Source organism: Odontesthes bonariensis, chromosome 16 (genome assembly GCF_027942865.1).
Source record: "Odontesthes bonariensis isolate fOdoBon6 chromosome 16, fOdoBon6.hap1, whole genome shotgun sequence".
Classification (NCBI taxonomy): domain Eukaryota; kingdom Metazoa; phylum Chordata; class Actinopteri; order Atheriniformes; family Atherinopsidae; genus Odontesthes; species Odontesthes bonariensis.
This window is the reverse complement of record NC_134521.1, coordinates 25,094,691-25,106,839: the sequence shown is the minus strand read 5'-3', so window position 1 is coordinate 25,106,839 and position 12,149 is coordinate 25,094,691. Positions and strand designations below refer to the sequence as shown.

Sequence of the window (12,149 nt, the reverse complement as noted above, 5' to 3'; positions counted from 1 at the left end):
ACTGAAGCAAGGGTTTCAGCCAGCCTTCATCGTCGTGCAAATCATTCTGTGTCCTGTGGTTTTGAAGTATCTCTTGACCTTCTCTCATTCAATAGAAGGCTGTTAGATTTATATTCTTACCAAGAAATTACATGATGGGACTCAGACTTTTGGCCCCATTTTGTTTCTTGCCACACACTTCACTTTTTTGGAAGTTCTTCTTGCTCCCTACCACCCTAACATTCTCCCAGACAATTTATTTTCACTTCGTTCTCTCCCTGCCTCTTGTGTGTTTTCCTACACTTTTCTCCAAACGTCACATTTCATCACTATCCATAATACAAAAGTCAGATTTAGGGTGTCAAAACTGTCCTCTTGGATGTGCAAAAATATCCAGCTGGCGGAAACTTAGATCTTTTTCATTAATTTGAGTGAACATTTGGACCTTCACCGAAGGACACAGAAACTGCAAGGTGAATTAACAAAAGAATGAAAAGGTATTGTAAATGAGTATATTATGTGTTATGAAATGAAAACTGACTCGATATCTAGGTTGCAAGTTGTAACATCACGTCTCCGCCCCTCTCCTCTTCTGTCTATTTCAGAGACCATATGTGATGAGATCCAATACCCCAGCTAATGAGATCCTTCAAACGTTCCACAAAGTCCACCCCAGTTACCCAGCAGCCTGGTCTTTGGAAATGAAGTCTCTTCTCAGAAAGGTAAATAAGTGGCGCATTTATGATACTTTGCATACATGTTCAGAGGTTTAAAGGTAAATGAACTATATTTAATTTTGCGTGACAACTATCCACCACTGAGACTTTTCTCCCATATTTGATATCTTTATTTCCTCTGGGAAGATAATTATACATAACTGATGCCAGCAATTCATTAGTAGCTACAAAATCTTAATTAAGGTTCTCTTTCGTTGCCGCAGCTCCACTTCCATGCAGTGTGGGTTTTGAATTATAATCACAGAGCAAAAGTACTCAGTATTCAGGATCAGTGCTTAGTAACATCCCCTTTTATGTATTTTAGCTTGTAAATGCTTTTCCATCAGCCAAGAGTTTTCAGTCCTTGTTTGAAGAATTTTGCCATTTCTTCCTAGAAAAAGCTTCTCAGTTCTGAGAGTTTCTTGGGAGTATCACACTGCTTTTCTGAGGTATATTAGCTGATTTTCTATTATGTACAAGTCAGAGGTGTGAGAGAGGCTTGGAAAAACTTCAGCTTACCCATTTTCAAGTAAACCCTTGAGAATTCTGAGGGACAGTATTGAAAGATAATTATCCTTTTGAAAATCAAACTTTTTTTCATCCACAGTTTTTCCTCATAAAATGCAATATTGATTCAGAAATTTGTTCAGTTTAAGCTTTCCCCATTTTCTTTGTGCCATTGGCTGCGACAGAGTTGGAAAGATGTCCTTGTCATGAAATCCAGGACCTTTTCTTCTCTGAAAACCTTTGCTCATTGCGGACAAAAAGTTTAGATATTTCTGTCTCTCAGCTGGAGTTTTTCCTAAATGCATATGACTTGTTTAGATGTTTATTTGAAAAAGTTTTTATCAGACCTGGACTTTAAAGAGGACTCTGATGCAGAAGGATGACTTTATTAATATCGCCAACCTCCAACACAGTGATAAAATAACAAGTTATGAAAATGTTTTCTATATAATCTATAAAACTTAATAAAGAAAAAATAATCAGAAAAAATAATCTAATTAAAAAAAAAAACTGAAGATAAGAGGAAATAACCCTAAAAGAAAAGAGGAAAAAACAACAGAAACTTACTGTGCTAAGAGAAGGACCTATAACTGAACTATAAACTCAAAATCACTCCCCAAGGAGGAAAACCAACTCAGTACTAGAAGCAAAACAAACTAAATGCACTCCTGAAAACTCTATGAAATGTTATCTATAGTTCAATTAAAAATAACTCCAAAAGGAGGCTATCAAAATGGCTATGAAACTTGAGACAAATCTATGAAAATTACAAACAAACAAAAAAAATAATCACTCGCAAGGAAGTAAAAGAATTCTGGCTTAAGAAGCTTGAACAAGCAAGGCAAGGACAACTATGACTGTGGTGGCAGGCTTGGGTGATCGACAGAACAAAACACTCAGGCACAAGACAAAGGGAGACGCAGACTATAAGACACATGAGGGCAATGAGAAACAGGTGGACACAATCAGGAATCAGGGAAGACAATTCGACTGGTGACCCATGAGGTAGGGCAAGTGACCTGAAACGAGCGGAGAGTTAATCTTTCAAAAGAAAACAGGAAACGACAAGACAAGACATGGAGACAGGACAAAACCCAACTTGACAGTTTTGATGCTAAATGTTGGTGTGCAGGAAATGTTCTCCTCAAATAACTTCTAAAGGTCATCTTTGTGCATGTGTGGCTGCACAATGCATCAGTGCACCAACAATCCAGTGTCTCCTACATCTTCTTCAATATCTTTTACAATGAAACAGGGGGTTTTGATTTACATTTGGCTACATTGTCATCTTCTTAGTCCCCTCTAGTCTCCTGTTTTATTTTAAGTTCTATTGCTAAATCATTGCTGTTGATAATGGGGACAAGAGATAAGTCAGAGGTATCATAACACTGAGGTTTCCATGTCTGCAAACCAACTGGAACTTTGCAGATATGGAGTACAATGTATATTGCCTTTTGGCCAAGCCTGCCAATCCACGAGCATGATGAGGTGTGGATAACGGCAGTTTTCTAACAAAGTTTTAAATCAAGACAAGGGTCCGTGTTGTTCTTCGATTCCTCGCATCATATGGTACGTTTTCTGAATGGAGACTGATCCAGGTACATGCATAGCAAATATTTGGGTTGGCTGCAGGGGAACTTGGCGGACCCTCACAGACTGGTGACGATGCAGAAAATATGTCACACAGGTAGCACAGGTGAGTGAATGCAGAGAAAGAGAATTATCTTTAAGGTTTTTCAAATTTGGATCATTTTGCTGCTCAGGTAAAGTCCTGATGAGCTCATTCACATAGAACAAGGTGTTCACTAAGGTAGTGAAGGCTGTGTAAGGTTTTTCCTGGGGCCAAAATTTTAGCATGATAGTCCTTTTACACTTTTTTACTGTCAAACGTACACAACAAAAAAATATCAGACAAATCTTGAGAATAATCTTAAAGTTTTGGCATTATGCTTCATGCTAAAAGCTAAAAGATGCACTGTTGTAGTAGCATTTGGGTTTTTCCTTGGCAGCCATCCACTGCAGTCAAACTGTTGCATTGCTTCGTGCTCAGACTCCTCGAAGCTCATTGGCATTCCAGTTGCATGTGCTTCAGTTTGTGTGTAGACAGTGAACAGATGAGTGTGTGTGTGTGTGTGTGTGTGTGTGTGTGTGTGTATGGAAAAGAGAGTGGGAGATGAAAAGAAAGTGAGCATAACGGCAGAGTTCCATGCTCAATATATTTGTCCTTCATCTTTCACACCTCACAACTCACTGAATTCTCTTCACCATTTGCCTTCTATATGCATTTTATTTTCTCATCCCCTCCCTCTGTCGCTCTTTATCGTCTGCTCCCTCCAGCTGCTCATGTCCTGTATCCTCCAACCCCAACCCTCACGTCCCTGTATCCTCATTCTCAGACGTATCCTTCAGGGCTAACACATGCTCATGTCTCAGTGGGACTCTGCCCCTAACTTTTCAGCCAGTCATTCTCACTCTCATCTTTTTCTCTCTTTCAGTTGCTGTGCATAGATGTCCAGAAGCGAATTTCTTGTCTAGCAGAGCTACAGGATCTGGACTACATGTCAGATGTCAACTGGGACGCTGTGCTGAGCAAACAGCTTCCTCCAAGCTTTATTCCCAACGTGAGTTGTCAGAAATAAACTGAGTTCTGCCTTGCTCTGAATCACCATGAAATATTAAAACTGAATACACTGAAACTGAATTGAATTGAATGTTTTTCTAGCATTTACCAGTATATTATTATGCTAATCACATAGGCTATCCCAAATCTACAATTTATCGACAAATTAGCAAGAATACGTAATTGTTTTAAGGCTGTCAATCCAAAAAACAACATGATTTTGTCAATTTCAATGTCCCCCTCTGTTGTTTTCCAATACCTATTTTTACACAATTATATTTGTAAAGAGGACATAGATATGGATACAGAAATGTGTAGCCAGAAGTACCCACTACCCTCATCTCATCTTTCCCTGTGAGGCTGTAAACACCCCCCCCTGCTGGGGTGAGTCGGATCACCCACTGAATGTAAACATGGTCTGTATCTGAAGCCACCTACTTAAATAGCCGTACATACTGGGTTGGCCAAATTGCTACATATATTGTGAAGTAATGTAAGAGGCTAAATCGGCTGGACTCCAAAAATACTCAGATGTCATGTTGATTTTGTACACAGTAGGCATACTGCAGTTGTTCAGTGTATGCAGTAGGATGAATTTCGGAAAGAATGTGTGGCAAAAATACTGTGTTTGTGTACCAGTTAGTCCCAGATAAAAGCAGAAAAAGTATGCAGACGTCTACATGCAGCTCTTCAGGTGTCTCTGGGTCATTATGATAAGTTGGGTGGAGAAAATCAAGCTGCACGGCCAGCAGACTGATGTGCATTGCCCTCTGCTGTCAGGCTCTTACTGCAGCTGGACTAATTTAACAATGGCTGCTTGCTGGGTGCCTATAATGAAAGCCCTCAGGAAATTTGACTCAGTTTTATACAAGTGCTTTTAGAAAAGTTAATAAATGTGCAACGATGCAACACTGAAGCAATATTATACTACACTGTATTCTATCACTGCTTAGTGTCAGAGATCAATAAGTGCATAATAATGACTGTTGGAAGTAAATATCCAAATGACTATTTAATTGTAAGTCTATGCAGAGGAGCAGATATGTTCATTGGTCAGGCTGGCCTGGTGGAGGAAAAGCACAGAGGATCAATGGGGAAGTGACGGTGCCTTGTTGTGTAACAATAGGCCCATCCCATGTCTGGTTAAAGACTTTTAATGTATGGCCATCGAGGGAAAATCAGCCACCATGATTTGTTTCCCTTTGTTTCCCAAAGCATTCAGTTGTCTCCTTTATTAGCCTTTTGTAATTTAACTTAAATTCCTTCCTGTAATTGAAAGTGTCAATTTCATCATTCTATTTAGTATTACATTTCAACATACCCTAACATATCGCACAACCCACAAATTGCATCACGATCATTTATCCAATAAAAATGTCAGACATGTACAGCAGTGACACAGCTGTGTAAAACTTCCTGACTGTATCATTTGCACCACAGGAATCAGCCTGTCTCCTTTGGCTTAAATGTTTGTCTTTATGTGTTTTTGTTGCTACAGCGACGGAGGCTAAACTGTGACCCCACTTTTGAGCTGGAGGAAATGATCCTGGAGTCCAAACCACTTCACAAGAAAAAGAAAAGGCTTGCTAGAAAGACCAGAGACCAGGGATCTGATGGTTCCCCACAGGTAAGGTTTTCAATTAAACACATTAATTACATTTTAAAGTAGGATTTTAATCACTTGAAGTCTGTAGCTAAAAACCTGGATTTTATTACTAAATTAATTCAATTAATTTACATATCATATAGGTTTTGAATGCTTTTTCGAAAAAGCATGTTTAAATCTAATTTTGCTCAATTTTAAAGGGAACATGTGATCCTCTGAGGTCATTCTGAACTAGCCTTTTCGGTCTCTTCCCCTCTTAACTGCTCATTATTATTCATTAAAGCTGCAGTCTGCAACTCTTTTTCAAGCATAATGCCTGGAACTGTCCGGGGATTCTGAAAGTAGTACATTAAATACCCCAATACAAAAAAAAAAAGAGTTCTCTAGGTCCCCTATATGTCCCGCTAGGTCCCTCCAAATCCAGCAGGTTTGTTTACAAAATTGCAGACCGGACCGGTAAAAGGTAACCAATCAGGTTACGAGCTGGGCTCTGCTGCCTGTCAATCACCGATTGTGCACGTGCGATACAAGGTAGGCTCGTCCCAACGCTTATTTATCTAGACTATTGAACTTCATTACGGGCTAGTCTACTTACTGTGTCTTACATGATCGCAAATGACAGGTGAGTTGATGAATGAGGAGTCGTGTAAGCGCATCTGGCGTGCACGTCTACGTGCACGAGTTCTTATGTGTTTTGATGGGGCGGGACAGGAAGTTGAATAACTTTTTATTTTTCGGTTAAAAAATAAGCATTTCTTGCATTTTGCGACTATGGAGGTCACCGTTTTCAACTTCAAGCGTTCTGATAGATCATATAAACTCTTAAAATGCCAAAAATTAGGACTTTACGTATGACAACAACAAATCCTGCAGACTGCAGCTTTAAGGAAAGCAGTCCGTTGGTTCCATTTAACCATACTACAAGTGACGAGTTGCTCTTTATTTAGTTGTGTCTGGATTCACAAGATTGAGGGCATATTATAGAGCTCTGTTTTCCCTAAGCTTCATCAGGATGAATAGCAAAAGCAAAAACCCTGACAGCTGTATGCATGGCAAATACAAATAATGCACTTATCCAGCTGTGTTAGTCTCGCCAGTCTTCTGCATACTTTCAAAAAAGCAATTAGTAAAGCACTGAAGGGTTCATTTGACCTTCTTAATCAGGTGAAAGAGATGAAAATCCACATTACAGGGTCATGGATACGAAAGCAGTGATGTTGTTTGTGCTCTTATACAGCAGTTGTAGCAGATCAGTGCTGTTCTCTTTGTTTTTACAGCTAATTGTACATTATAAGGGCTTAAATCATGTATGTTTATTTGCATCCAAGTCTAAAAAGGACCTACAGTGTTAAAAAAAACTTAACACAATAGGTTTTTACGCAAATAATCTACTATCCTAATAGTCTTTTCTATCAGGAGAAATGTATTTACAGAATAAGTGTCAAATAAATACTCCAACAGGGAGCAGCTGCTCTAAATTCTAGGCTTTTGTCCAAATGTGAATCTTTTGATCTTCCCATTGAGACTAGAATCTAATACATCCAAATGTTCCCTTGGCTGTAACAGTGGCACCTTTCAGCACATTAGGGCAGTTTGTGGAACTACTTACTAACAAGGAAAGCACTCTGTGTTCTATACCTAACATGCCAGCCCACAATGAGAAGTCAGAGCTGGCCCTAAAATGCACCATGTTTTATGAGAGCTGACAGCTGTTTGTGGAAATTTGACTTTGTGTGCAGCGAGACAACATCTATCATCCTCTGGCCCTTTCAGACAAAGATATAATGACACATTGATAGTAGCCTTTCAGAATTTATTTTTTCATGTTTATGGAGACAGATGAAGGACCATGCCTGGTCAAATAAGCATGAACTAATCACACTTTTAGAGGCATTCTAGTCTCATTTAGGCAATACGAAAACATCACAAACATATCAAAGTATCACATACTGATGGGAACTTTTACTGATTTAAAGTAGGTTGCAGGTTGTTGGTTGTTTTTTGGAACATTTCGTCCCCCTCGTGTTTAGACTTCAAATCCTCTCCTTGTAATCTATGATGCTGCATGCAGCTCTCATTCTTTGGAGCTCGTCCAAATTGTTGTGGCCAAACACAATTTTCTGGCATCATATTTTGCAGTGTATGCTGATCTTTGCCTCCGTCAGTCAGGGAAAATACTGGCTTTGTGTCTATAAATATCACTTTGTGTTTGTGCAAAGCTTTAACATATCCATTTACCAAAGGCCTGTGGGGCCACTTGAGATAGATGCATTAAGAGAAAGACAAAGCAAGAAAGTGAGTGCTTCGGGTGTTGCAAGAGGAGAGAGGTAGATGTCTATATGGCAGTGCTGAAGCATAAAAGATTAATATTGAATGAAGAAGGTGGCCCTCCTGTCTGTCCCAGCCTGCTTTTTCCTTATACTCCACCCCTGATCTGTATTCTTTTTGCATATTCATCCTTTCTTCCCATTCCTCTCTTCTCATTTTCAAGCTTTGCACTCCTCCTTTGTCCCGAGACTCCCTCAGAATTGCTGTCTATGTGTCGTCCTTGCTTACCCCAATTACACTAAATGTCCATTTCCCCATCTACTCTCCTTGCTGATTTTGTTTTGTTTTTTTCAAATCTCTCAGCCTCTCCCTCATGATTTCCTGATATGCTCATAATGTAGAATTGAATTAGCTCAATTAAATTACTGATAATATACAGCAGAAAATTGGACTTGCGCTGAGAGAACAAAATAAATTGGCACTCCTTCTCACACACACACGCACTCACACACACGCGCACACACACACACACACACACACACACACACACACACACACACACAAGCGCTTCTCCCCACATCACGGGTGTCATTCAGGTTTATTATCTACTGCATGTATGAGATACGTTGGAAAGTTTGCTATTAGAATTCATTTTTAAAATGTATACTTTTTTTTCTTAAATAACAATAAAGAGATGAAATGAGGAAGAGAGAATGAATTTCCTCGTGATATTACTAATGTGAAAGCTGTAATCTCTGATGAAGATGATATCAACTATTACAATGATCTTCTATGGGACTGGGTGTCATCTGTGACTCCCGCAGGTGCAACATGATGGGATGTTGTATGATCAAATTATGCATGTAAAATTACCACAAAATTTTCTATTTTGTTTTGGTTCATTCTCTGCACTCAAAGCCTCACTGACAGTGCAGTAAGAAAAAGTAGAACTTAAAATAGCATTTAGCACATGCACATGATCATTTTCTTCACGAATTATAGAAAATAAAGCACAATCATGTGTAAATATAAAGTAAGGAAACACGTCATTACAGCAGCAAGGACAGGGGCACATGGAGTGTGGCTTCACTTATCCTCAGAGGATAAAATACAAAAATAAACATGAATGCAATGTAGGTCTTCGTTTCTTAGGTAACGAAAAGAAGCAGGAATGTTCAAAACGAAGTGAAACATCAAAAGTTTGAAATTTTAATTTGCTACATTTGTCACTTACTTGATACAGAGTGTGCTTAGTTTGAAAGAGGATGATATTTGGCAAGAGCTGACATAGGCATCTGAATATGGTTTTAGAGGCATTTGAAGAAAAAAAATGGTATTGCACATTTGGAAATTTTCACTTTAAAGGCGGGGTAGGGGATCTTTTTCTGGAACATTTTTTTACATATTGCTTGAAATACTCTTCACACCCTCATTGCAACCAATTGATTAAAAGTTTTGACACAAATATGAAAAGTTTTAGTGGCCTCTAGAACGTACAATCTAGGAAAAACAGTATCCAATCATTGTGAACGGACCGTTCACAATGATTGGATACTGATGCCGTCTATCAAACTGCAATCTGCTCCTCCCTCCCCCTCCTTCCCCCTCCTTCCCCCTGTGCGCGTACCCTGCTCCGTGAACGAAGCTTGGCAGGAAGCTAAACTAGAGCCAGCTTGGCTAGCACCTAGCATTATTAAACGTATAGTTAGCATAAACTAAATACTAAATACGGCAATGATCGATGCTTGCTGTCAGAACAGCGCTCGTGCACCTTCGTGCTCGTGCGCGTTCATGTACTCTAGAGGCGTGCCTTCGGGGGGAAAGTGAAGAAAAGGGTTGGGACTTTTTACCTGTGTATTTTCAAAATGCAGCTTCGCTGGACTCAAAATCCAGGATCTCCTACCCTACCTTTAAGTAAATAAATTGTGAAATGATTTTGTTCTGTTAGTGCAAGTCATGCAAGTCAGTTGTAGTTATTAGATACTTAGCTAAACCATGGTTTCAGATAACTGAAAAAGAAGACCTATCGAAATTTGTTTGTAGTTTGGAGGATCAAAAAAGGATACAAACAAAGTTTAGAAAAGCCAATAGAAAAGCGCCTTTGTGGCTATAAATGAGAGTGTAGGATAATTACATTAGGGTTTTTAGTGGGAGTGGGATCAAAGGTACTCATATATTAGCACTGTATAACAAGAAACCAAAGCAGGAGATCAGATTTGAGTCTAGAACATGTCGCGCCCCTAAAATATAAGTACCACAAAGATAACAAAAGTTTGAGCCTTGCAGAGAGGTTCTACTTCAGGCAGCATGGCGTATATGCTCATCCCCCAGCTGGAACTACATTTTACATTTACATGAAATCTTTTAGCAGTGCTTTTATCCAAGGCAAATTGGAAGTGAGGAAATAATATTCAAGCTGGTCTCTTGGCTACAATAAGTTCTACATTTAAATTAATTGAAATGGTGCAGTACAAGTAGAGGAGATACAGAAGTGCAAGTGAGTCCCGGTTAAATGTTGCAGGGTGTTAAAGATGTAAAGAGCGGAGATGCTCGTGGAAGAGATGAGATCTTTCAGAGATTTTTAAAGTTAGAGAGGGACATCCTGTTCTGACAGCATTCAGTAGCTTGTTCCACCATGATGGAACATTTTGTGCGTGTCGTGTCTTGTCTTGTCTTGTGTGTGGGGATGGCTGTACCAGACCTAATGAAACTGGTCATTTAAAAAATGCTATATTGATAAATGCAGTGTTATACAAAGAGGATGTTTTTACTTCTAAATGGCCCCGCCTTTAGATTTATGCGACACTGTGAGAGCTATAGAAAGATTGTACATCATTCTTGTCGTCTCATCCATCATGTCTTTTGCATCTCACATCTATAACTCATGTTTGACAAGTGGTCGGCAGTTTTGTATTCATCCTCTTATCTGTTTCTTTGTCCTTTTTGTGGCCATCGCAAGTACCTCCTGTTCTCAAAGTCTCTGTCCGAATCTTTCTTCTTTATGGCTTTGGTTCTTCCATTTTCTTCTGTATAATGCAGCGATAGTGTCCCAGGAACTAACAGGCTAAACTGCAATAAACATTTTTGCCAAGTATAGATCTGTTCCATATTTCTTAACGTTCTCCCTGTCACTCATGCATGTAAAACCATTTTACAATCCCCTTGCAACTACTTTCCTTCCGTTTTCCTCTATACTGTTACCACTGTCTTCCTGCCACTAATTGATGGCTTTTGGATGGCAGTAGAGCATCTTCCCTGCTGTGACAGCACCTGTGAAGGACCTCTCTGCTGGGCTGTGTGACTGACAGCTCCAGACTCTAAATCAGCCATTTTGTTGTTATATGGGCCAGCTTTGAGAGGAACTATTGTATGTGCACGGCCTACATGTTCGAACCCGTTAGTGAGGATGAGGGCTGCGTTTCTCTTGATGCTCATAAAATCAAATGTTTGATTTACTGTATAAAGTTTTCTTGTGCTAGTTTCCCCCAGACCCACATTCACAGAGTACGGTTTGATAATGATGATGAAAAATTAAAAGTATCAGGAATTAAGTCATTAAGGAACTGCGTGTCTGAAAAGCAATTTAAGACATTCGCGTTTTATCAGAAGCCAAAAAAATGTAAAATGGCAATATAATGTGGAAACAGTTAAACAGACAAAATATAAATGCTAATGATAAACATGAGCTCAGAGTCAGTGAGGACATTATCCCTGACCTTGTACGGGTTTCTAGCAGTTTTGAAAACTTATTTACTTTATCTGTTAAAGATCTGGCAATGAATTTCCTCGTGATATTACTAATGTGAAAGCTGTAATCTCTGATGAAGATGATATCAACTCCTTTGAGATTAGGGAAGTTGACCAATGAGATCTAATGAGAGCCATCAATGACTTAAGACATATTTAACCTAGATATTGCTTTTTATTTAGAATAATATTGTCACATCTTAGTTCTACCCCTTATTTATCTCGTTACTGTTTCTATTAAATTTAATTTAAGATAAACACAAGACTTGTGCTAAAGAATAAAGAAAAAAATGGACCAGACTCAGTGAATAATTCCCTATACTCCCTATATAGATCAGTGAGCAGTGCTGACCAACATGTCATTGGGGTCATCAGGTGGGAACCTCCTTTCATCAGTGTTTCGTCTAGTTGGGCCCACGACACCTCCAGGAGGCTAGACAATGACCACTGGCGTCCCAGAGTCACTCCCCTAATGCCAGCCATCACTGTTCCTCACAACACCACAACCATATTTTCTTTACATAAACACAAGCTACCCCAGCCTCTCACTAACTGCACACCAGTCAAAGCGGGGTGGGGATACAAACCCTGGTTCGGGTAGGGGGTAGAAATAGAAGAGGTAAAGATAAGTAGGAATGGGATTCAAACCCTGGTTCGGGTAGGGGGTAATGAAAGTATAGAGGATGCCAGAGGTGGAGGCAGGACG

General features: G+C 39.4%; 1 protein-coding gene across 2 annotated transcripts in view; it reads left to right on the top strand.

Moving 5' to 3' along the window:
* Positions 1–12,149, top strand: part of stk32a (serine/threonine kinase 32A) — a 91,941-nt gene that overhangs the window by 69,472 nt on the left and 10,320 nt on the right. For both annotated transcript variants that reach the window (XM_075486691.1, XM_075486692.1), the window contains 3 exons: positions 585–701; positions 3,698–3,823; positions 5,321–5,449. In XM_075486691.1, coding sequence (XP_075342806.1) covers positions 585–701; positions 3,698–3,823; positions 5,321–5,449 — 372 coding nt within the window. The remainder of the gene's footprint in view (positions 1–584; positions 702–3,697; positions 3,824–5,320; positions 5,450–12,149) is intronic.